The sequence below is a fragment of the Nelumbo nucifera genome, chromosome 6, assembly GCF_055504915.1.
Source record: "Nelumbo nucifera cultivar China Antique chromosome 6, China Antique-T2T, whole genome shotgun sequence".
Classification (NCBI taxonomy): Eukaryota; Viridiplantae; Streptophyta; class Magnoliopsida; order Proteales; family Nelumbonaceae; genus Nelumbo; species Nelumbo nucifera.
In genome coordinates, this window is record NC_142654.1 from 8,618,504 (window position 1) to 8,645,557 (window position 27,054).

The 27,054-nt window shown below is 39.5% G+C and overlaps 1 protein-coding gene across 5 annotated transcripts in view; it reads left to right on the forward strand.

The window, feature by feature from the left end:
* LOC104604583 (ARM repeat superfamily protein) overlaps window positions 1–27,054 on the forward strand; it is a 123,423-nt gene that overhangs the window by 47,629 nt on the left and 48,740 nt on the right. For all 5 annotated transcript variants that reach the window (XR_016077378.1, XR_736427.3, XR_016077379.1 and 2 more), the window contains exons 16-24: window positions 10,111–10,284; window positions 11,109–11,198; window positions 11,370–11,435; window positions 11,674–11,772; window positions 11,920–11,994; window positions 22,754–22,813; window positions 25,400–25,489; window positions 26,350–26,471; window positions 26,904–27,033. Coding sequence is in view for 1 of the 5 variants with exons in the window: in XM_010268994.2 (XP_010267296.1) it covers window positions 10,111–10,284; window positions 11,109–11,198; window positions 11,370–11,435; window positions 11,674–11,772; window positions 11,920–11,994; window positions 22,754–22,813; window positions 25,400–25,489; window positions 26,350–26,471; window positions 26,904–27,033 (906 nt within the window). In the remaining 4 variants the exon portion in view is untranslated. The remainder of the gene's footprint in view (window positions 1–10,110; window positions 10,285–11,108; window positions 11,199–11,369; window positions 11,436–11,673; window positions 11,773–11,919; window positions 11,995–22,753; window positions 22,814–25,399; window positions 25,490–26,349; window positions 26,472–26,903; window positions 27,034–27,054) is intronic.

Consider the following 27,054-nt stretch of genomic DNA (forward strand, 5'->3'; position numbering starts at 1 on the left):
GGGTAAGCTGAAGTACTTCCTGGGAATAGAAGTTATAAGGTCATGGCATGGAATTAACTTATGTTAAAGAAAATATATTCTTGACCTACTTGAAGAAACTGGACTATTAGGTGCTAAACCAGCCGAGACTCCTATGGAACTGAATGTCAAGTTGAGTGTTGATGTAGGTGAAGAGTTTGATGATCTTGGAAGATACAGGAGGTTGGTGGGAAAGTTGAATTATTTGACTATTACCCGGCCAAATATATCATTATCTATGAGTATGGTGAGTTAGTTTATGCAACATCCTCAGATTCCTCATTGGGAAGCAGTTCTAAGGATTGTTAGATATTTGAAGGGTGCTCCAGGTCGTGGTTTTCTATACAAAAGTGGAGGGACTCTTGAGATAGTAGGGTATACAGATGCTGATTGGGCTGGTTCTATATCAGACAGGAGATCAACTACAGGGTATTGTACCTTCCTTGGTGGCAATCTTGTAACTTGGAAGAGTAAGAAACAAATAGTGGTGGCAAGGAGTAGTGCAGAAGCTGTGTACAGGGCTATGGCTCATACCACATGTGAACTAGTATGGTTAAAGAACTTGTTACAAGAGATGTGGTTCTCAGTTGACAAATCCATGAGACTATACTGTGATAATCAAGCAGCTGTTCACACTTCTAATCTAGTCTTCCATGAGAGAACAAAGCATATTGAGGTCGATTGTCACTTTGTAAGAGAGAAAGTGATCAGTGGAGTGATAACTACATCTCATGTGAGCTCAGGAAATCAGTGGGCAGATCTCTTTACAAAGGGATTGTCTCGGGGCAGAGTAGATTATATTTGTGACAAGTTGGGACTATATGACATATACTCTCCAGCTTGAGGGGGAGTGTGAGAGTTCACAGAATAGGAGTATTTTGGTCTTTTAGGCTTATATATTTGAGAGTGAAAGGAATGTTTTGTTCAAGTTTAAGTTATGTGTCCCATCAATTATAAGGGACAATATTGTCTTTCTTGTAACTGAGTTTATTTGATATAAATACAAGTGGGTTGACTAGTGAGGGTTAACTTTTCCTCAACTGGCTGAACCCTTCTTCTTCTTCTTCTTTAATGTAGAACTGAATAGGGTTATTCACAAGCTGAAAGCGAATAAGATTTTGAGGAGGTTGTGTGCTCCTTAATGTCTTAAACTGAAGTTAGTTAGGCCACTATATCCTTGAAAATTTAATTATTTAATCATTTTAATAACTAAAAGACAAAATATTACGTCTTTCTGTTCAGCAACTCCAGCTCTTATCAGAAGCTCCTAATCCAAGAAGCTTAATTGAGTTGACAGAAATCCTGTTACAGACTCGTTGGTTGTCTGTAAATGAAAAAAATTCACTTAAGTGATGTTGGAGTTACATTACAGAGTTGTTGAGACTGTACAAATTGATCAAGACATACCTTGTTGTGTAACCAAATAAAAAAGGAGAAAAATCAAAGACTGAGCTCCTTTGCCTTTCACAAAGCTCACAATGGAGGCTCAACTTGGCCTAGATGGCCTGCTGTTTTGATCCAGTCTACCCAATTCATCAGGTGCAAGAACCTCAAGAGAGGTGTCCTGGAAGCTTCTAGACTTAACCTCCTTAATTCTCAAAGTTTTGTAAAAGAGGATCAATTTTCTACTTAATATAAAAATCCGAGCACATTAATAATCTACCTTGTTTTCTCTACTTGTCATGGTAAGATAGTAGAACATGTGACGACACACAACACATATTAGGCTACGGCTGCCTTAGAAGTTATTGATTGTCATAGTAAGGTAGTAGACCTTAGAGGTAGTTTCTCTTTCTCTATATGTTAGTGCATTGTATTTATGTCACTGGGTAATTAGGTTTTACGCTTTATTGTTAGCATTTCTCTGTTTTGTGGAGACCAATTGTGGAAAGGGTTGAAAGAAGGTTGGATGGTTGGAAAGCAAAGTATCTCTCGCTGGGAGGGAGAATAACTTGAATTAAAAGTGTCCTCTAGCCTTCCAACCTATAATCTGTCATTGTTAAAAATCCCATCTCAGGTGGCCGAAAGAATAGAGAAATTCAGAGAGACTTCTTATGGGAAGGTTGGGGGGGGGGGAGGGGACAAGAAATTTCACTTGGTGAAGTGGGACAAGGTATGCAGACCAAAGAAAGAAGGAGGGATAGGGATTAGAAGAGTGAAAGTTTCTAACAGGGTCCTGTTGGGGAAGTGGTTATTGGAGGTTTGGGATAGGGAGAGAGGAGGATTCTTTGTGGAAGAGGGTGGTGATGGGGAAGTATGGGGTGGCAAGGTTTGGTTGGGACTTGGGAGCCTAGAGAGGTAAGGTCTTCATATGGGGTGAGTGTGTGGAAAGGGATCATGAGTTTTAATAGGGAATTCGGAAGCCTAACAAGCTTCTCAGTAGGAGATGGATCAAGAATTAGGTTTTGGGAGGATGATTGGTGTTGGGTTGGCAAGTTGAAGGAGTTGTTCCCAAGACTATATTAGCTGGCTGAGGCTGAAATTACTATTAGTGGCTGCAATGAAAGAAGAGGAGAATGGTTGATTTGGAATCCAAAATTCAGGAGGCCTTTGCGGGATAGAGAGGTGGAAGAATGCATTGTTCTGTTAGGGAAGCTAGAGGAGGTGAAGATCTCTTCTCAAATGAGGGATGAACTCTGGTGGAAGGAATGCTCAAACAGAAAATTCTCTGTGAAATCCTGTTATCTTGCTCTTAGCAAAAACAGTTCAGACTCAAATCAGTTAGGAGTGTGGGGAAACCCAGCTCCTCCAAGGGTAGAAGCTTTTGCCTGGCTAGTGGCAATGGGCATTATTCTAACAGTGGATCATCTAAAATCAAGAGGTTTCAGTATGACTAATAGATGTTGTCTATGTGAGGAACAGGAGGGAGAATGTCAGACATCTATTTTTCAACTGCAAGTTTGCTGACTTTTATGGAGATTGTTCACCAAAATGTTTGGGGTATCTGATTTTCTCCCAAACTCAGCTTCAGAAATTTTTTCTTTGTGGCCAAAGTTAAGAGGTTCTAAGAAGGCTAAGGTGATTTGGAGCTGCATTGCATTTGCAATTTTTTCGAATATTTGGAAGGAGGAGAATAGAAGAACTTTTGTTGCCAAATACTATAACATGGACAGGATAGTAGCTGCTGTAAGCAAGTCGGTTGCTGATTGGGTTATGGTTCATCCAGAATTCAGACATCTTGATGAAGAGGAGCTGGGGGAAAATTTAGGGGAAGTGTTGGGATTTCAGATATGTAATATGAAAAATTTATATCGAGAATGGAACCTTTTATCATTGCTGTAACTGGGTGATGCCTTATCACCATCAACATGTAATTTTTCTTTTATTTTAATGAAATTTTCGTTTTTTACCTATAAAAAATTTGCGTTTTAATGTAGGGTTGCAAGAAAGTGTTACCATGTTAACTCATCGAAACCAAATCATCCAGGCATGCACTCATTGGGTGATTTGATTTTTCCGGTGAACCAATCACTTAACATGTTAGGCTACCTTGATTTTTCTAACTTGTCATGGTAGTAGACCATGTGACAACAACACATATTAGGCTAACTTAGCAGTTCTTGATTGTTATAGTAAGGTAGTAGACCTTGGAAAGTTGGAAGAAGCCTCTATTTTTCCATATGCTAGTGGGATGTTTTTATGTCATTTGGGGATGGAAAAAAAGGCAAGAACTCATTGAGTAATTTGGTTTTGCACTTGATTGTTACCATTTTTGTGTTTTATTGTAGGGTTGCAAGAACATTTTGTCACCATGTTAATTCATTGAAATGGAATCATTCAGGCATGCATTCATTTGGTGATTTGTTTTTCCACTTAAACAAATCAATGAACGTATTAGGCTACCTTGATATTTCAAATTTGTCTTGGTATGATGGTAGACTGTGACCACACACAACACATATTAGGCTACCTTAGCAGTTCTTGATTGTCATAGTAGGTTACTTGATTGTTAGCATTTTTGTGTTTTATTGTAGGCTTGTGAGATAATTTTGTCACCATGTGAACTTATCGAAACCAAATCATCCAGGCATGCACTCATTGGCTTAATTGATTTTTCACTTGAACTATTTTCTCAACATGTTATGCTTCCTTCATATTTCTGAATTGTCATGGGAAGGTAGTAGACCATGTGAAAACACAAAAAGCATATTAGTCTTGATAGTCATAGTAAGGGAATAGACCTTAGAGGTAGCTTCTGTTTTTCCGTGTGTTAGTGGGGTTTTTCTGTTATTTAGGGTTGGAAAAAAGGTAAGAACTCACTGGATGATTTGATTTTTCACTTGATTATTAGCCTTTATGTGCTTTATTGTAGGGTTGCAAGAAAGTTTTTGGACCATGTGAACTCATCGAAACCAAATCATCCATGCATGCTGTTATAATTTGGCCTGCCTTTGAGTTATGTTTGTCTGATAACAGCCAAGAAGAAAGAGGGAAGAAAGAGAGAGAGAAAGGAGGAGAAAAGGAGAGAAGAAAAGTCTGGTTCGAATTAGGGAAAAGTCACTCTCCCATTCGGCCAGACATGTTTTTATATTATTAATATAATGGAAAAGACACATGTGCCCTTATTTAAGTGAGGGACACTAGTTCTAATATAATATTACAGATCAACAACCTCAACATAAGTATAAAGACAGAAATACCCCTACACTAACACTCCCCCTCAAGCTGGTGAGTATATATCATATAATCCCAGCTTGTTACATATGTAGTCCACTTTTCCCTGATTCAACCCTTTTGTAAATAAGTCTGCCCGTTGGTTTCCTGTATTAATGTATGCAGTGTCTATCACTCCATTCAGCACCTTCTCTCTCACAAAGTGACAGTCAACCTCTATGTGCTTGGTTCTTTCATGAAACACCGGATTAGAAGAAATATGAACTGCAGCCTGATTGTCACAATAGAGCTTCATTGGAGTATTAATGTTGTATCCTACCTCCTGTAGAAGGTTCCTTAGCCACACTAATTCACAAGCAGTATGTGCCATAGCTCTATATTTTGCGTCTGCACTGCTTCTTGCCACGACTGTCTGCTTCTTACTTTTCCATGTCACTAGATTACCCCCCAGAAAAGTGCAATAACCTGTGGTAGACCGCCTATCAGACATAGAGCCAGCCCAGTCAACATCAGTATACCCTTCTATTTCAAGTGTTCCACCACTTTTGTATATCAAATCACGACCTGGGGCCCCTTTTAAGTACCTCACAATTCTTAGAACCGCATTCCAATGAGGAACCAGAGGTTTCTACATGAACTGACTTACCACACTAACTGCAAATGAAATATCTGGCCGAGTAATGGTTAGGTAGTTCAGTTTACCTACAAGTCGTCGGTATCTGCCAGGGTCTTCAAACACTTCACCCATATCACTGCTCAGTTTAGTATTTGTTTCCATAGGTGTTTCAGTTGGTTTAGCACCTAACAAACCTGTTTCCTCCTACAAATCAAGCACATATTTCCTCTTAACACAAATTAATACCGTGCTTAGACCTTGCTACTTCTATCCCCAAGAAATATTTCAATTTACCAAGGTCCTTTGTTTGAAAATGCTCCTGTAGAAAAGTCTTCAACCTGTCAATGCCCATTTTATCATTCCCGGTAATAACAATATCATCTACATACACCACCAATAGTATTTTTCCTACCGAAGAGTCATGACTGAAGACAGAATGATTAACTTGGCACTGCTTCATACCAAACTTCTTTACCACCTCACTGAACCTACCAAACCATGCTCGAGGAGACTGTTTAAGCCCATATATAGCCTTCTTTAGTCTGCATACCTTACCATCCTCCCCCTGAGCAACAAACCCTGGTGGTTGCTCCATGTAGACCTCCTCGAGCAAATCACCATGCAAAAAGGCATTCTTGATATCAAGCTGATATAGGGGCCAATCATACATAACTGCAAGAGAGATCACAACACAAACCGATCCTATCTTAGCAACTGGGGAGAAAGTCTTTGTGTAGTCAATACCATAGGTTTGGGAGTACCCTTTTGCAACCAATCAAGCTTTCAGGCGTTCAACACTACCATCAGGCAAATACTTAACAGTATAAACCCACTTACAACCGCCAACTTGCTTCCCAGGAGGAAGAGCGGTGAGGTCCCAAGTATGATTATGAAGTAGAGCTGAGAGCTCTTCTTCCATTGCACGACACCACCCTGGAGAGGCAAGGGCTTCCTGGACATCCTTAGGAACAACAACTGAGGATAACAAAGAGATAAACTGGCGATGGGAGGCGGAAAGGTGAGTGAGTGAAACATGATTAGAAATAGGATGAAGGGTGCAAGTGCGTTTACCTTTCCGCAAGGCAATGGGAAGACCAAGATCAGATACTGGGTTCGGGGCTGGTGTGGAGACAACTGCCGGATCTGTCGACAGTGATGGAGCTGGAGGAGTAGCAGCCGATACATGTGGTCGATGTGTATACACTTGACGGATAGGTGGGCGTTCAATAGGTGGTGGCACTGGAGGCAAGGACTTGGTCATGACTGGAACAAGGGGAACAAAATCGGCATGATGCACTTAAGGGATCATGCATCTGACCTGTCGTTCCCGGGGCCCAGATTATGACGAAACAGACACACCCAAATACCCGAGGAGAAAGAGGAAACGGAGACAAGGTGGGAAACAAGGTAGTAAATGGGGAATGACCATCAAGGATAGACGTGGGCATCCGATTAATCAAGAAGCAAGAAGTAAGCACCGCATCACTCCAAAAGGGTTTGGGAACATTCATGTGATGCATGAGGGATCGTGTTGTTTCCAAGAGATGACGATTCTTTCTCTCAGCCACCCCATTTTGTTGTGGGGTGCAGGTACATGAGGTCTGATGTATAATGCCATTTTGGTCCAAGTATTCTTGAAATGAAGAAGATAGATATTCACAGCCATTATCAGAACGAAAAATTTTAATGTGAACACCAAATTGATTGCAAATCTCAGCATAAAATTTCTGGAAGATGGTAAACAATTCACTTCTTTCTTTCATTAAATAGAGCCACGTCATCTTTGAAAAATCATCAACAAAAATGACAAAATATCTATATCCATTGTATGGCATTATTTTATACCGAGTGAATCAAAGAAAAAGGACTCGACACACGGTTATCAACCCTAGAACTAAAGGGAACACGATGGTGTTTCCCAAACTGACACGACTCACAATCTAAAGCAGAAAGTTGACTCAACGAAGGGGCCAAATATTTCAAAACTTTCAGCGAAGGATGACCAAATCGACAGTGCCACTGGAGAGGAGAGAGAGATGACTGGAGAGCTGTTGATGTTCTTCCACCGCCGTCAAGATAATACAATCCACCAGCTTCATGCCCTCCACCAATCTTCATCCCCGTCTTGAGATCCTGAAAAACACACATAGAAGGGTAAAAGGTAATGGAACAATTAAGTGACTTGATCAGCTTACTAACAGTCATAAGGTTAAGCAGAAATTTAGGGACATACAAAACTAAGGATAGGGATACAGGGTCCAGGTCAACATTTCCAAAACCACAAATGGAGGATGTGGAATCATTAGCAAGGGTAACAGATTGTGATGTTGAGCAATGGGAGAGGGAAGAAAACACACCTGGAGTTCTAGTCATGTGATCAGAGGCTCCAGAGTCAATAATCCAGGGATTGGGTGTGGATGCCAAACAAGCCATACCTGAGTGTGCGAAAGTAGCCGTGTTCTACTGAGATGTGGATTGGACAAACCTCTCATACTCATCACGGGGAACACTCACCATCTCATTCCCGGAACCATCTGGGGATGTTGGAGGCATTTGATCAGCTGAACGATTCTCCTGTCTGAAACTGGAACTGGTGTCACTAGTCATGGCATGATTGGCCCAGGTTGAGGATGGACCATGCAAGTCATAGCAATAATTAATGGTATGTCCATCCATACCACAATGAGTACACCTCCTCGGACTCGAGCCACGTCCTCTACCACGGGCTCCCCCTGAATCTCTACCTCCAGTACGACCACTACCACGGTTATATGTAGGTCCACCACCACCACTCCGGCCTTATACCGGACCACTACTACCACCATGGCCAGACTGAGCTCCTCGAGCTCCACCTCTAACACCACAACCCCTTGACACTGCAAAAGCTGATCTATCTGAGACATTAGAGTTCTCAGTAGATCCAATAGAAGTCCTACGAAGTCGAGCAAACACCTCTTCTAAAGAAGGGAGAGCTGACCCTCCTAGTATCTGAGTCCGTACTGGTTCATACTCAGATTTCAGCCCCACCAAAAATCGAATCACATCAAACTGTTCTCTCTGTTGTTGCTGAATTTTGACATCAGAAGTGAGGGGGTGATAAACATTCAACTCATTACGGATGTTTCTCATACAAGCATAGTACTCCTCAAGACTCTGATTGCCCTGTTGCAGATTAAAGTATTCCTGATACAATTGATATACTCTGGTTGTATTGTCTTGACCAATATACAACTTCTTAGCGTGGTCCCACACATCTTTGGCAGTGTCAAGAAACATGAAATTTGCACTAATCTTGGGTTCCATACTATTCCATAAACACGTGATAATTTGTGCATTCTCTTGTTCCCAGTCTTCATACTCATGAGAATCAGTGGAGGGTTTCTCCTCCCTTATGTGTTTCACCTTCTTCTTTGCCTTCAGAAAAACTTCTACAGATTTAGCCCAAGGTACATAATTCTCTCCATTCAGTTTAATGGAGGTCATTTGAACATTCAGGTAGTCAGTAGGTATCATCACATTAGATTTGCTATCACTGTTATCTCCCATTGCTGAGTTCTGTTATCACTGAATTCGGCACACTGCACACTGTTTGATCACACTGATCACACTGGTTTCAGCACTTGTTATTGCTGAAGATTACACTCTTTACACCACAAACCCTACCCTACGACTACCTGAAATTTCACCACTATATGAGCACCACTCCTCCTTCGAATCACACAAAAAAAAACAGCATAAACCCTAGCACACTACAGTCTGAAATCCCATCATACGATCTGAAACATAATTCTTATTTGATTCATAACAGAAAATATGCATAGAAATCTCTTACCTCATCACTTGAAAGACAAACCACACGAAAAGAAAATCAGTCCACACAAGACACTCACTGCACCACACGAATCAGCCCTTTTCTCTTCATCGATTAGGGGAGGGCTTCTTAGAAACCACAGCAACCGACCACACAAGACACAACTGGAGGCATAGAAACCTCCAAGGGAAGAGGGCAATCACTCCTTTTCAGCCCTTTCCCTTATCTCCAATCGATGGCAGAGAAATCAAAGGAAAACCCTAGATTGAGTGCGCAGAGAACAGAAATCTGGGCAGATCCGAGTTGCTTAGTTGTGCTCTGATACCATGTTATAATTCGGCCTGCCTTTGAGTTCTGTTAGTCTGATAACAGCCAAGAAGAAAGAGGAAGAAAGAGGGAAGAAAGAGAGAGAGAAAGGAGGAGAAAAGGAGAGAAGAAAAGTCTGGTTCGAATTAGGGAAAAGTCACTCTCCCATTCGGCCAGACATGTTTTTATATTATTAATATAATGGAAAAGATACATGTGCCCTTATTTAAGTGAGGGACACTAGTTCTAATATAATATTACAGATCAGCAACCTCAACATAAGTATAAAGATAGAAATATCCCTACATTAACACATGCATTAATTGGGTATTTTGGTTTTTCATTTGAACTAATTGCCCAACTTGTTAAGATTAGACTATTTTAACTAAACACCTTGGATCATATGGCGCCTTATATTTTATGTTTGTGAACGTTCTAGATGTGTTGGATTAGGAATTGCCTGTATTGTGTATGTGAACATGAGAGAGGAAGTATGGACTTCAGTCCATCATGCATTGATAATCCAATCTCAAATGCTTGTTATCAGTCTGTCATGCATTGTTCAAAGGACTTCGCCCATAAGATTTCTGTGTGACCCCCCGTCATCTGGGTTTTCACCCTTTTGGTTTTTGGTTGCTATAATATTGTCTTTGAATTGTTAATGCTGGATGGTTTTTGCATTTTTTGTGGTAAGAAGATTTATAATTCTTACTAATGGTATTATTGAAATGCTTGTTGGTGTCAGTTGATAGTGGTTATGGCATCAAACTGTTACGTGGTTGGTCCTTCAGGAGAGTTGTTTGTTGAATATCTTGTACACCATTGTGCCATCTCAGATCAGGAGTTGAACAATTTTGAGAACTCCAAGGATGTTCGATCAAGCATTTCTTTCCATGCATTCCAACAAAAGAGACTGGAGGTTCCAAATTAACTTAAATGCCATTTAGGTTGCCCAAATTTAGTTTCTTTAATGCTCACTTCTGGCACAGGAGTAGATTGACTGGGCTTAATTGGTTTCTGGCCATGCTTATCACAGACTAAGCTATCAATAAGCCAACCTTATACATGTCCTGACCTGGTTTTACCGTAAAAGATGACTGTAAACATATGTTAAGGTCCCTAGACCCATTCCATCCTCATGGAAGGTGTTGCCATGCACATGATAAATACACATATGTACAAACCATGTCCCAAACTGGGTTTGTTTGATCTGCTCTGTTGTCACCTTGAATTGGTAGATGCTATGCAGTACTGACCTTAGGGGTGCTCACGGTTCGCTTAACCAAACCATGGTGCTTTTTTTTGGAACCGAACTGGTACTACCAAAAACCGGTAACCGAAACTGAACTGAAGCCATTCGATTAACTTCCTGTTCAGTTCGTCGGTTTTTCGGTTTTTAATTTTTACAATATATATTATAAATATATACATAATAAAAATAAAAATATATATTTATATATAATGCATATTTATTAATTTATAATATATAAAAAATAAAAAATATATAATATACACAAATATATAGAAATATATGTATACCGGTCGGTTCGGTTAACCGCAAGTTTTCTATATTGGTTAACCGAGACCGAACCGGTACCTTAAGTTTTTTAAAACCACCGAACCAAAACCGAACTGACCGGTTTGGTTAACCGATTTTTCAGTTTGGTTTCGGTCAGTTTTTTCGGTTGTTTCAGTTTTTCGGTTTTTTTTGCTCACCCCTAACTGACTTGATGTTCTCCTCAGGTGAAGATTGGGGCTGCTTGTCCAGCAGAGTTGAGATCAATTTGTGAGAAGGGTCTTCTTTTGCTGACTATTACTATTCCTGAAATGGAGGTAATTGTTTGTTCTCTTCAGGCATAAAATATAGATTTTTACTTGGAATTTTCTTTTCGGGGACATAATATATAATGACTTGCCTTTTGCATAAAAATCCTTTTACTAGTCTGGAACCAACATTCTTTACTGCGAATAACATCTTATATTTGGAATTAAATATTTCTGCAGTATGTTCTTTGGCCTTTTCTTTTGAAGATGATTGTCCCAAGGAAGTATACTGGGGCAGCTGCCACGGTAGGTGAATTTCATATTTGTTGTTTCTACCTGTTTAAAAATTACACAGATCTAGTCCTTATTAAGAACTTTATTTTGGTGCATGTTCTTGGCATGTATGATGTTGCATTAAACTAGGTCCTGGTGGTGTGAATGGGTGTTTATGTGTGGATTTGCTCGTACATGGCATTTGGTTGGTGGAGTTTTGGAACTGTGATGTTCATTCTGTATCTTGAATCTAATTATGCTGTTTTTACAGGTTTGCAGATGTATCTCTGAACTATGTAGGCACAGATCATCTTATGCCAGTTCAGTTCTTACTGACTGTAAAGCTCGTACTGACATTCCCAACCCTGAGGTAGAATCTTAGATGACATATAATGTATTTTATGTACAAATTTTCTTCTCTATGATCCGAGCCCATATAGTGGGGATAAATCTTGGGTGATGATGGTTTGCTCCTGTATGAACATAAATTTTATCTGTTTGGTGCATGTAAATACAGGATCTCTTTGCACGGTTGGTGGTTCTTTTGCATGATCCTCTTGCCAGGGAGCAGTTGGCTACTCAGATTTTGACGGTCAGCATGCTTTACTCAATTTTTTATTTACTACATAAAAGGACAAGCCTTTTTATATTGTCCTATAGATAACTGCTATGCTTGTTTATATTATATGGACATCCCAGCCTTCTTACTTGGAGAATTTGAAGAAAAAGCTCCAATTTCATGCAGGAAGTATTCATGGGCTTTTTTTAATTGGTAAACTGATCAGAAACTTCATTAAAAATAATGAAAAATAGTACAATTGCACCACAGAGAGATTTCACCCTTATAAAAAATTCAGTAGACTTTATTTTGATCAAAAAGCTTATTACCTCTTTTCTGAAGTTGGCTGCATTTGATTTCTTGTTATGTCCTTGTCTGGGAGAATGTTACTGTCAATTTGTATTAAATAGACAATGGTGCCTACATGGAAATCCTAAACAGAACTTATAATGCATCTCTGATCCTCCAAGCAAAAGTCTAGATTGCCAATGAGCCACAATTTGGACAGGTTCAATCCAAGTCTGACTAGGATAATTTGAGCTTCAAATGCTAAGCTGAACTCCTTCCTCTTCTCCTCAATCAACACTAGTTCCTGAGTGCATATAAAATGCATTTCTTCATTAATATGAAATGATAAGATACGGATATATAGTATTCCATTAGATCCTTGGTATGAGAAGAAAGGAACAAAAGAATTTTTAATGAGAAAAGAAGGCCTAAGGAGGAGATAATATAGAGTATAAGGGTTGAAGTTGCACATTTGATAAGAACACTGGAAATCTTTAAAATATTTTAGGTGGATGACATATGGGCTGAACTGACACAATCATATATGGAATTTTCTTGGGCAATCCAGGTTTGCAGGAATTTTTTTTTTTGGGGGGGTGTATTCAGAGATTCTTCAGGTAAGTCATGGCTATGTACTCAGGACCAATTGGAGTTGGAGACTTTTTAAGATCTGAAATTTTGGCATTGCTGCAAGGAATGAGATTAGCATAGCAACTTGGCTTCCTACAGTTAGAAGTAGGATATTTGAAACTGGTTGTTTCTTGGACAAGTTGTAGCAACCCAGCTCCTTGGGTCTATAGGCATGCCTTTCGGGAGATAGAATGCTTATCAAGGAAGCTGAATATCAATCAGTGTTTTAAAAGGTGTGGGAGGCGCCTCCAGTCAAGGCACCCCCAAAACGCCCTGAGGCGTATGCCAGAGGCGCTGACACCTTTGAGGCATACACCTCATGCACACCTCATGTAAAAAGATAGAAAGAAAGGAAAGGAAAGGAAAGGAAAGGAAAAGAAAGGGAAGGGGAAGAAAAAGAAAAGGGAAGGGAAGATAAGGGAAAAGAAAATGGGCCCTTTCAACTAGTGCTATGTATCTTCATTTTTCTTAGTATAAAAGATTTTATTAAAATTAAAGAAAAATGAGATTTTTTTCTTCTTTTTCTTCCTCACCCCCTCCTCTCAAGGAGGCATGTGTTTGGGAGGCTTACGCTTCGTATGTCTGAACTATGCCTCACACTTCTAGGTAGTGGAACGCCTTGCGTCATGCCTTCACGTTTTAAAACATTGATATCAATTTTAACTGGTTTAGAAGAACTGCAAATGGGATGTAGTTTCACTAGCAAAACAAGGGTTTAATAGACAAAACTTGTTTTGGGCTAAAGTGTGATTCTTATTGTAAGGTTGGGCTGTTGGAATAGTCAACATGGTTGTAATAAATCTTAATTTTATCATTACGAGTTAAATAAGGCAGTGCAACCAGAAGTTGTGAAGGATACAAAAGGACGCCAAATGTCCAAACCCCCAAATATTACAGATAGGTCCAAAACATAGACTGTCTTTGTACCCCTTGTTTAACTAAACTATCTGCCAAACTGTTGGCCAATCTTCTAACCCAATTAATTTGAATCAACATATCCCTGGAGAGCCTTTTGAACTCCTAAGGCCATTCTTTATGTGCCAAGAGACTCCTTCCCCTTTCCTTAGCCAGTCTACAACTGTTTTGGAATCACCTTCAATAATTAGCCTTTCCAGGTCCAGTTCTTTAGCTTTCTCAAGCCTAAATACAGCAGCTAAGAATTCTGTTGATGCCACATCACTTTGCCCAGTTTGACCCAAGAAAAAAGCACATACTTTGCCATCCTCATCCCTGATAGCTCATCTAATTCCAGTGGGGCCTAGGTTGTCCACACTGCCCCCATCAAAATTCAGTTTCAACCAGTCACGAGGTGGGGGAGACCATACTACTATGTCAACTTGTCTTCTAGAAGATGAGACAGCTATAGTCCCCCATGCTCAGAAGAAATCATCAATCTGAAAATCTGAGAACAAGCTCAAGGTCTTAACCCAAATTACGAGTTGATATTCATAGCTGCTTGGTTGTCACAATATAACATCATAGGTTTGTCATAATCATCTCCCAAGTCATCTAGTATGCATTGAACCCATAGTTTCTTAGATACTCCCATCTGCCATACCTCAATACTTAGCCTCAACACTAGAATGAACAACAACTGTTTGCCTTTTACTCATCCAAGAGATAAGGTTTCCTGCTACCAAGGTATAATAGCCTGATGTAGAACTGTCATCTAGGGAACTTGCCCAATCAACATTAGTGAATCCCTATACCCTCATATGCCCATGAATAGAGAATAGAATACCTCTCCCAGGCCCTCCCTTAAGAGTTAAGATATGCAAGGATTCTCTCTGCTGGTGCAGCATGTGTATCTCTAGTGAGTGTATGTACTAGCTTATAACAGTAACAACATAAAAAATGTCTAGCTATGTCATACACTGGTAATGTCTTCAATAGTCTACCCATTTGTAGTTGACAATTTGTGTTAGGATCAATAGGAGTCCATAAGTTCAACACCAAGTTTCCCTATATCCTTCAACATGTGAAGCTCGACTTGGAAAAAGCATATGACAAAGTAGACTGGGAGTGTCTTATGGAAATTATGAGGCTAATGGGTTTTGGCAGGAAGTGGATTCAATGGGTTGAGGGGTGTATAAGTTCCACCTGGTTCTCATTATTAATTAATGAGCAGCCAAAAGGATATTTTAACGCGAGCAGGGGACTAAGACAAGGTTGCCCATTCTCCCTGTTGCCTTTTACTCTTGTCACAAAAATTTTTAGCCAATTGGTGAAGAAGGCTACTTCTTTGGGTTTATTGAGAGGTTTTGAAGTTGGACGTGAAGCCACTCAGATTTCACATCTCCAATTTGCCAACGACACTATCCTTTTCCTAGAAATGATGAGGAAATTGTTTCAAATTTGAAAAGGGCCATCACCTGCTTTGAATGGATTTCTGGACTGCAAGTCAACTTCTCTAAGAGCAGTATCATAGGCCTAAATCTAGTTGGTGCTCACTCCTTGGATACTTTCACAGAGATTTTGGGATGCAAAGCGGAGAATCTCCCCTTCTCCTATCTAGGGATGCCTCTTGGAGGGAATCCGTGGAATCAAAGTTTTTGGGAACCAGTGCTAGAAAAATGTGAGAAGAAGCTAGCCACGTGGAAAAGGAACTCTCCCTCCAAAGGGGGGAGACTCACTCTCATTTGAGACTCTTTGGCAAACCTACCCACCTACTACCTTTCTGTTTTCCACTTACCCAGCAAAATAGCTATTCAGTTAGAAAAGCTTCAGAGAAATTTTATTTGGGAAGGGGGTGGAGAAAGGGGCTCTCACATTGTGATCTGGTCTCAGGTTTGCAAACCAAAGGAGGGTGGTTGGTTGGGAGTAGGCCACTTGAAAGAAATAAACACATCTCTTCTCAGTAAATGGTTGTGGCGATTCCCTCTGAAACCAAATGTGCTATGGACTGCTGTAATCACTAGCAAATACGGGAATCACACCAACGGTTAGGATAACAACTTTCACTTGAACCGGGTCAAAGACACTCACCCTTGGAAAACTATAACCTCGACTTACACTTCTTTCATCTCTTTTATCAAATATAAGGTTTGCAAGGGTAATAGAATCAAGTTCTGGACTGATCTTTGGTGGGGTAACTCAACCTTGGCCAACTCCTTCCCTCGCCTTTTCAGCCTCACCTTAAACCAAGAAGCTCTCATATCCCAGGTTTTACCGCCCCGCCCCCTTCCCCCCCCCATTTCAATTGGAACCTAACTCTCTTAGGAGGCCACTAAGGGACCTGGAATTCAGTGAAATCACTAAATTCTTGTTCACCCTGAGAGAGGTATGCCTCTCCCAAAATTCCCTTGACCTTCGTGTTTGGACCCTTCACCTGGCTGGTAAGTTTTCAACCAAATCTTGCTTTTATGCTTTAGTTAGGGAAGAACAAACCACTGATCAGTGCCCCTTCAAGAGAATTTGGTGTGCCCATATCCCTTCCAGGGTCTGTTTTTTTGTGTGGGAGGCCATCTTAAAGAGAATCAACACTTAACGATCTCCTTCAGAAAAAGAATCATGGAAGGTCATATTTATCCCCTCATGTTTGTTGCTTCTGCCTTAAAGTCGGGGAATCCGCCAACCACATCCTTCTTCACTGTGAGGAAACCAGAAAATTTTGGAACTTTTTCCTAACATTATTTGAGTACAGTTGGGTTTTCCTAGAACATGTGGTTGAATGTTTAGGACAATGGACATGAAGAGGTTTAAGCAAAAGAGGGAAAACTTTGTGGCAATCTGCTGCACATGCTATATTTTGGAGCATTTGGGAAGAGGGAAATAACTGGGTGTTTAACAACAGAACAAAAAACTGTGAGGAGCTTATTTCTTTAATCTGTTACATATGCTTCCTGCGGACTTCCAGCTCAGATTATTCTAGAGGTGTCACCTTTACTGACCTCCAAAGAAATACTATAAATTTTCTCCACTGTAACCAAATACAGCTCAACACTTCCCATAGTCGCAGAGTTGCTGAGGAAGGGGAGACAACTTTGTACTTTGATGGGAGCGCATTTGGAAACCCAGGTGCAGCTGGTATTGGAGGTGTAATTAGAAGAAGAGATGGTACTATCAGTTGGGCTTTTAGTGGACCAATTGGGATAGCTTCTTCAACAAAGGCTGAAGTCATGGCAGCATTAACCGACATTAGGATTGCAAGAGACCTGGATTTATTAAATCTTACCATCAAAGGAGATTTAGCCAACACCATTAATTGGCTTACTAATCCCGATAGTGGTCCTTGGGCCTTAGCTCACTACTTGGTTGAAGCGAGAGACATCCTCTCCTCCTTGAATGCACACATGAGCTGGGTTCAGGGAGAGCTAAATTCTAAAGCCGACAGTCTAGCTAAATCTGGCGCTTACTGGGATTACTTATTCAGTGATAGTTTTCTGCCTATATAACTCTTTGAGTGTCTGATCTCTATGTACATCTCCTCATGTGCCATTCTTGTTTTCAATAAAGTTAACTTCTTCTCAAATATAAATATATATATATATTTTTTTTTTTCATTAAGAGATACATATATATATATATATATATATATCTGTGTGTATGTGTGTGTAATGTATATTTGCAGAGTCTCTTTGGAACATTCATCTGCAAAAGCATCCCCCGAGCAACTTCTAGGAGATGGTGATTCTTTCTCTTCATAACCCCATTTTGTTGAGGGGTTCTAGAACTAAAGCTCCAACGGAGGAAGCCACAAGAAGCTAAAAACTCCATTAAGTCACCTTGGAAATACTCCTTTGCATTGCATAGTTGTCAAGGTGGGTGCCTAGGTGACAAGGCGCCCTTGAAGTCTCACCTCGCCTAATTGCCAAGAAATTTTCTATAGCGTGTTATAACAAACTTTTATATTCTTAATTTTTTGAGGTTATAATTATAAAATACACATTTTTAAACTAAAATATTCATTTTGTGTGTTTATATACTAATTTCTTTTGTTATTTTCTTATTTGTTAGGGTTTAATCAACACAAACATTGCTTAATGCTATATTGAACCCTCAAAGACTCGAAAATCTGAACCAATAAGAAAGAACGTAAAATGTTGTCCAATCAACATATTTTCTTCTTTTTCTTTACTAATTTTGTGTTTTTATATACTAATTTCTTCTTCTTCTTCTTCCACCTTTTCTTTTCTTCTTTTCCTATAACAGAAATAGGGGTTCAGCCCCTATATTTTTCGAATTTTCTTTTCTTTCTTCTTTTTCTTCTCATGAATATGTTGGACTATGTTGATTTTCTATACTTTAACATAAAGTTTATACTTTTCTTATAAATATTATTGATATTTATTAAGGAAATATGATTATGGAACCTAGGGAACTACCCTAGGGTACATGTTTTTACTTAAAAAAAAATCCATCGCCTAGGTGACTAGGCGCCCCCCTATCGCCCAGCCTTGCCTTGGCACCTTGAAAACTATGTTGCATTGTTTGACTAGGATTAAAACTAAGTATATATCATGCGTCGAAAGCCTTTCACAAGTTTAGGAACTTCTTCCCTTGAGTGCATTGGGTAAACCCAAGTGTATTGAGAAAAATCATCTTTAAATGAAATGGAATACTTGTAGACATTCTCAATTGGAATATTAACAAAGCCCCAAACATCAGAGTACACAAGATGAAAAGGAAAGTCTTATCTTTTATTATGTAAAGGATATGATATTCTACAATGCTTACTTAACTAGCAGACTAGTAAAAAAAAGAAAAATTGATGTGGAGATGTATTAGAGCAGCTGCATTGTGGACAATCTGGGAAGAAAGGAATGCAAGGATATTCAAGGAAAAGGAAAGAAGCATTCAGGCTGTTTAGGATTGTATTTTGACTAGGACCATTCATTGGTTGAGAACTATGGACTTCTTTCATACCTTTTCCTTTGATGATATTTGGAGAAATTGTATAGCGGTGGCTAATAGCCATACAAGGAAGGACACGGAATCTGCAATGTGGATCCCCCCACCTGAAGGATGGGTAAAGCTGAACTTTGATGGCAGCAGCCAAGGGAAACCTAGGCCCACTGGGGATTGGAGGGGTGCTGAGAGACACGGAGAGCAACATCTTAGCCTTGTTTTCAGGCCCTGTGGGAATAGGAGACTCTAATAGAGCTGAGATTTTAGCGGTGGTACAAGGTATTCAGATTGCAGAACAGTTAGGAGTTCAGCACCTGGTAGTGGAAGGAGACTCTCAGATTGTTGTGGGATGGCTGACAGACCCAGCTTTAGCCATGTGGAGACACAGAGATTTATTGAGGAAAGTCAACTGGCTTACAAGAAACATGATTGTTACCTCTCTTTGGGTGGGAAGATCAGCAAATACCTTAGCGGATGGTTTAGCTAAGTAGGGGGCCACAAGGGGAAATTTATTTTGGGCTGCTCTGTAATTTTACTTCTGGCTATTTTTGTTTTAATTTGATGTAATAGTTTTTTTTTTGAAGAGGTAACAACTCGTGCCTCTTCTTGGGTTTGCTGTATTGCCTTTTTTCTGATTTAATGAAATTATCTTCATTCATCAAAAAAAAAAAAACTAGCAGACTTGACACTGAAACTCACTGACAAACATAGACTTGAACAATTTTGGAAAGAAACATTTCAAAGACTCAAAAGACATATGACCCAATCGATGGCGCCACAAAACAAATTGACTCTTACTTGATTGACTCAATCCCAAAGACTCAGAAGCTGAAGCTGCAAGGCCAACTATATCCTCAATACATTGAGACCATAAACCGTGTTCCCTCCACCAATCGTCCTCCTAGAGGTCAAATTCTGAAAAACACAAGAATGTGGAAGAGAGGAAGGGCATAGATCCTGAACAATTCAGGGCATGAGTAATATTGCTAATGGACAACAAATTTATAGGTGATTTTGGATCGTGTAAAACATTACAGAGAGGAAGGGCATAGATCCCCAACCAGCAATGGAGAAGGATCCATCTGCTAACCTCACTTTATCTCTGCTAGAGAGTAGGGCATATGAATGGATAGAGTAGACTTACCGGTCATATGATTTGAAGCACCAGAATCAATAACCCGTGGGGATTCCGGAATGTTAGAGGTCACATGAAAAGATGAGATTGAGTTACCTGAGGAGGATGCAAAGGAGGTCGAAGGTGTAGGTCTAGGAGCAGCCTGTCGGAGAGCCCTACAATATTGTTCCAAATGGTCATAGAAGGAGTTGATAACATCTTCCTTAAGATCAGAACTTTGGGTGGGGGGGGGGGCATGGGATGCTAAGTTTTCTGAAGTATATTTCTGATTTGGTTTCTTGTCCTCTTCTTGTCCTGACCTTTTTCCTAGTTCTTGTGCCCACTTCAGTTTTCCAATCAATTCCCAACAAGTTTCACTGGTGTGCCTAGATTTCTGACGATGAGTACACCACAATTTTTTGTTGTCATTTGTGCCCATCTCTTTTTCCCGAATTTGTGTTTCCTTTCACAGCTAAGACAACATTCTCCCTCTCAGGAGCATTCATGGCAGACCTCCTACTTTCTTCTAACTGGACTAATGCATATACCTCTTGAACAGAAGGGAAGTCCTTGCTTCCCAAAATCTGCACTCTAATGTGTTCATACATGGGGTTGAGACCCAATAGGATGGCAAAAACCCGTTGTTGAAAGACTAGTTATTTGTAAGCTTTTGCATCTTTATCATTCTCCCGCTCAATACTTTGATAGTAGTCTAACTCTTTCTAGACTGAAGGGCTGAATAGTATGTGGATAAACTCCTTTCCCCCTGCTTGCATGTTGATGATTCTACTTGTAGATGATAAATCCTAGCATAATGCCTTTGTTCTGAGTATGTTGCCTTTGCTTGTTCCCATATTTCTTTAGCTGTTTTGGCCCACATAAAATTCTGTTTAATAGAAGGCATCATGGATGTCAAAAAGCCATGACATAATCATGCAGTTTTCTTGGTCCCACTTATCATGTTTAGTCGTGCCAGATCTAGGTTCCTTTACCTTCCCATTAATATGCCCTGACTTACCTCTGGCTGTAATATGCAGCCGCATCTCCTTAAACCATGCCGAATAATTCCACCCATCCAAGGGAGTGATAGTCATGGGAAAACTCAATGTATCATTCCCACCATTCGGTCCACCCTGATTTGATGTATATATATATATATATTAAGAGAGAGAGAGAGAGAGAGACCACCCACTCACAAATGATGGCAGGAACCCTAACAGAATTGAAACACCACTCCCGAGAGGTATTTCTGAATACAAAAATCACACCCAAACACAGCTGCTCCTGTCATACACACATAAAGGTCTTTCAGACCTCTCTAAGCCACACAAGCATCAACAACCTTACTGCAGTTGAAGAATCAAAAAGAAATTTCATTAAAATAAGAAAAAGGAATTACATCCTAGCACCATTGGTTGTCTAGTTGACACACCAGATACATTCTAAACTTCAAATTGAAAAGGATGCTTCATTACAAGGTTGTAAGTCAAGGGCATTCCAGAAACTTTCCAGCAAATCAGCTTTGGAAACTTGATCAAAATCTGGGAGTCTGAGTACCCTGTCTGGGATCAGATTGCTCACTGCAGCTACCATGTATTCTATACTTTCAGACCTGTTCTCGAAAACCCTTCTGTTTCTCTCCTTCCAAATAGACCAGAAACTGCAAAAGGAACACGGCTCCAAACAATCCTGGCTTTCTTACTGCCTCTGAGCTTTGGCCACAAGGTGAAGATCTCTGCTGGAGTCATTGGTTGGAAGACACTCATCCCAAATAGAAAGGAGAAGAACTTCCATATGAAACTTGCTATGCTACATGAGAAGAACAAATGGAGGACTGTTTCTTCTTCCTGATTGCATAAATAACACCAGCTGGCCAGATGCAGTCCCCTGGATTTCAGGTGATCAGAGGTAAGCATGTTGTCATGTGCCACCAGCCAGGCGAAGGCTTCTACCCTTGGGAGAACTGGGTTACCCCATACTCCTTTTAACTGGTCTGAGCCCATTTCTTCTCTTACTAATGCTTTGTAGAATGACTTAACTGTAAATCTGCCTTGCATTCTTTCCACCAGAAACCATCTTCTGTAGATCTAGAAATGCTGGTCCCTTCTAATTTTTCCAGAAGCATAATGCACTCTACAGATTTGGATCTCCAGATCCACACGAAAGGGTTAAAATCTCTCCTCACACCATTCGGCCAATGCCCAGATCAGCCTGTTCTTGGATTTACTACCAAGAACCAGGAGTTAAAAAAGGGTTTAAACTTTCACCCCTGTTCTGTCCGAGTGAATGTTTTGAAGTTCCAACCCAAACAAATATTGTAAGAGGAAAAAAGAGTCACCAACCTCTAAAAAGGCACTCAACCGATCATCCACAGATCTCTGGATGTGTCCTTTTAATGTCCTAGCAAAGGTAGAGAGAAAAGGGAAATAGCCGAAGTGTTCTCAGTCCTGGGCCAAAGCTGTTCTTTCCATTCTCAGTCCAAGGAAGGAGAAAAGAAGGCTACAATCAGATCAGAGAAGGTCTAGACTGTATCGTCCCGCCCTGATACCATGTTTTCCAGAAGAAGAGAAAAAATATGAGGAAGCAAAAAGTTCTGGGTGGTGGCGCCAGAGGTTATATTTATATTATAGGGCAACTAAACATAAAATAAGCTGAAAAGACAAAAACACCCTTGTGACACATAACAGAATAAAATACATTACATCAGGTTCCTTAAATTTAAATTATGAATTAAGGAAATTATAGTGGATTTGAAAATATTATGTTGATCTGGTCGTTTGTACTTTGTAAATCTCTGGTTTGTGTTTTGTCACTAGGCACTCTTTAGTCACTAGGATGATGTGTTTGAGATGGGTATAAATCTTGATTAATTACCATTTTCTTAATTCCATTTCGTTTTCTTGCTTCTTCTAGGTTTTGTGCTATTTGGGACCTCTCTTTCCCAGGAATGTCAGTTTATTTTGGCAAGATGAGGTATGTGACTTAAGTAGGAATCTTTGAAATACTGGATAGTTGATGTTTCTCTGTGGATGTTAGTACACTTTCCTTTTCATGCCAAAAGCATTTGTGATTCTTAGTAGACTATTTATAGAAAGCATGATTTTATATGTTTCAAAATAAATTTATAAGAGTACAAATTGTACTATAATGTTAAAAGTGATAACTGCTGTAAATTTAGCAGTTAAATTGATTGCATAGTGAAATTATTTGGCTGCTGATTCTGATAATTGAGTTTGTGACTAAAAATTTGTATGCTAACAAACAAATTCTTTGTTGTAATGAATTTGAGACCTAAAATTTACCTAGTTTGGATGCAAGAACATGGACAAGCACAACTTCTGTTATGACCTGTGGTGGGGGGAAATTCCCCATTAAGGTATCTCTTCATGTGCCTCTTTTCTCATGGAGCTCTCTAAGGGTTCTAAATTCTCAATTGGGCTTCTGGTTAAGGCTATTTGGAGAGTGTTGGTCCCTCCAAAAGTTAGGTCTTTCTATTGGGAAGTTTTTCATCTAATGGTTAGTACTTGTGATCTTCTCTAGAAGCATAGGCCTTCCTGGTGCTTATCACTTCATATGTGCTTCCTTTGTAAAGCTTGTAGTGAATCTTCTTTTTATTTGTTAATCTTCTGTCTATTTGTGTCAAATATTTGGAAAATTTTTGGATGAAGTAGAATCTCTAATAAAATTTGGGAGATCTTTTCAAGGACACCTCACCTTCCAAGGAAAGGGGCAAGATTACATGGAAATGTAGATGGGATACTGTGGTTTGGACAGTGTGGGAAGAAAGAAAAATAACAACTTTCAAGACAAGTGTCATATTAATGAAGCTCTTGTGGAGAATTCAGGAATGGCGAGAGTTTTTCAAAGATAGCCAAGTGTCATGGACCTAGTCTCCAACGAGTGTCTCATGCAGCACTTGGGCAACAGTCCGTCACAACACAAGTCTGGGTTCCCGTCTAGGTTGCACTCCCAGCTCTTAGGAACAAGTTAGGCACCACATTCAACCCACACACTTAGGCAACTTTATGGACAAGCATACACAATTCTTGGATGCCCCACCAAATGAGAGGCCCCTCCTTAAATAGCCCTTGGGCTGTACAATGAACGGATTAGATATGTACATTTGCCATACACTTAATCAGCAAGGTTCAATTCTCACAAAGTTTGACCTACATCAAGTTTTGGAAATGAGCTGCGCCATCTTCAGTTTGAAACTTAAGTTTGGCTGATTTCTTGGGCATGTTATACCATCTTGGGAGCTACATTTGTGGCATCTTTATCAGGTAACATTCTTTCCATGTTTTGGAAATCAAATTGGTTGATTATCCTTGATCGATCCATAGAGAAAATTTGTTTTCTCCTTGAAATTCGATATTATCTTGATTGGGCTGAAAGAACTTTTGAAAATTCCATGCTTCCCACCATCAAGGTCCGACCTTTTTGGGTCTCTTACAGTCCCATTCAACACAACTCAACCATTTTGTTTCAATGGATGCCCAAATCAGTAAATGAGGTGGCAGATGTACTATGAATAATGGGGTTTAGGTGAAGATGCACACTCAGCATTGCTCCTTCTGTATTGTCTCTTTGGGGTTGGTGGTCTCTGTTTTTTGTTATCCTTATGTGGATCTTTTTTTTTTTATATATATTAAGTTAGTTTCTGTTGTTCATCAAAAAAAAAAAAAAGAATGATGTTGTACATTTTTTTTTCTGGGTGGAACATCTCTCGTCTGACAATGCTGTGGTGCTTACTATGATTTTCTCACTGATAGGTATTGAAAGATATAACCAATCTCTTGTATAATGGCTACCAGCATGTCAGTCATCTTTCAACAAGTTTTTTGCGCAGACAATGAGTCATTTGCAGTTCCTGTTGTGAAATCTGTATAATGTCTGGGTTCACATTGGATAGCAGTCCCAAGATCTCACCACAAATAATACTATTAGGGGTTAGGATACATGGCTGCTTTACCCACTTTGAGAAGCATTCCTGTTGCTTTAGGCCCTCCTTTGGTCCTTCCAAGGATTTATCAAGGGTTAATTTGAGTTAAATATAATAGGACAACATGTTTAATATACATATATAATATGTATACACACACAGGCCCAGTCTGCAAATTTCCAGGTTTGATGCAGGCTGGACTGGGCCTGGACAGAATACCTAGGCCCAAGCCCAGAAATTTGCAGGTTGAGCCAGGACTTTCTTCCACGAGTTGAGTGACAGGTCCGCAAAATCAATTGCGGACATTTGCCAATGACTTGGTTGATTCCTTGGCTTGTGATGGGGTTTCTAGGGGGTGAGCTGTATTAGTTTCTGTCTTATCTTATTAGGGAACTTTATTTTTTTTATGGTGTTTGGGAATCTGTAGAGTGACAGCCTTTGATTTTGTGCTTCAATCTGGTTTTTCTTGCATTTCTCTACTAGTACTATTTTCTTTTTCTTCTTTTTCATTAATAATTTTAGTGATCTTGTTACTAATCCAACACTAGAAGTATATATATCTTAATATGGTGATGTGCAAAAGGATCTTATTAAGTCTTTGTTTTGGTAAGCTCTAGATTCCAAAAATGAAGGCATATGTCAGTGATACGGAAGACTTGAAGCAGGACCCTGCTTATCAAGAGACTTGGGACAACATGATTATTAATGTAAGGTTTACTGAATTTGGAAGCATTCATCTTATTGTTATACTACTGCTGCTACCAAAGACTGATTTTGGTTAAAATTTACTTCAATTATGTTAATCACTGATTAGAATTGATTTTTAGGTATTAAGGTGCTAGTATTTTATTTTCTTAAAAGCATGATATTAAAGTCTTTTGTTTTTCAATGCAAATTTGGTGTTTTGGCTTCTAGTTGCTCCGAAAGGTCGTCAGGTTTCATTGTTAGCTACCTGCATGACATTTTCCCTTTGGTTCCTCTCTAAGAGACATGGGCTTGAGCAGTGATGGGAGTATTTTAACATTAACTTGAAGCTAATGAGGCAGAGTTTGAAATTATTGTGCCATGTTAGATTTTCCATATGAATTTCACAAAATTTTTTCACATATGATTTTCCATATGAATTTCTTTCACCATGGTGGTAAGGGTTTGGCTGAAATGTGTGAACACTAGAAATTTCACAAACCCTCTGATTAACTTTCTGTGGAAAGGAAAACCTGGAAGTGGCCCTTGAGAGTTTTCATTCCATACTCTACAATGTTGAGTTAACATCTCTAATTTGAATGTGGTAACATTTTTTGTTCTGGGTGAATTGTGACATATTACTAGAAAATGTGAAAAGCAGAAAGAAACAAAATGATGTTCTCACAGATACCGTCATCTGACATCAACCATCTAGAGATTAAGTGAAACTACATGGAGTATGAGGTGGGACTTCACATGTGCTACAGTCCTTAGAATTTTGAGATTGGAACATGGATTTTGAGGGAAACTAATGCATCATGACTTCTTATTTTGATGAACATTTTGTTTAACAGCATGCATCTGACATGTCTACGTTAAACAGTTTCTTGCAGAATCTTTGGATGTGATTCAAGACCCTGAATGGTTGATATCTTTGGGAAATGCTTTTACCAAACAATATGAACTTTATACATCTGATGATGAACATACAGCACTACTTCATAGGTACTACTTTATATGGATATTCTTTCTTGGTTTTTAGATATTTTCGGAACTACTATGATGTTTTCAATTAAGCATATTTGTGCTATCTTCTCAATAGTTCTAGTGAGTGAGATGTTTATTCTAAGACATGACACCCCTCCTAAAACCATGGTGAGAGAAATGCTTATTTTAACATATTTGTGCATGAGGCTCCCACCAATATGGGGTGTGAGGAGGTATGCTGCCTTACCCCTGCACATACAGAGAGGCTGTTTCCAAATTCCAAGATTTGAACCCTAATGCAAACACAACTTTTGTCTCCCTCATTTTTCAGATAAAACTTGTTACTGATCAGTGAAAGAAGGGGGTCTCTGAAGAGAACTGTCAGATACTTCTTTTCCTTGAAACATAGTAGGAGCCTTTACAAATATTGTTACCACATTTTGTGTGCAGATGCCTGGGAATGCTTCTCCAGAAAATTGATGACAGGGCATATGTTCGTGAGAAGATTGACTGGATGTATAGACAAGCTAATATCTCGGTGCCCACAAATAGGCTTGGTCTAGCGAAAGGCATGGGGCTGGTATGCCTGCTTACTGGTTTG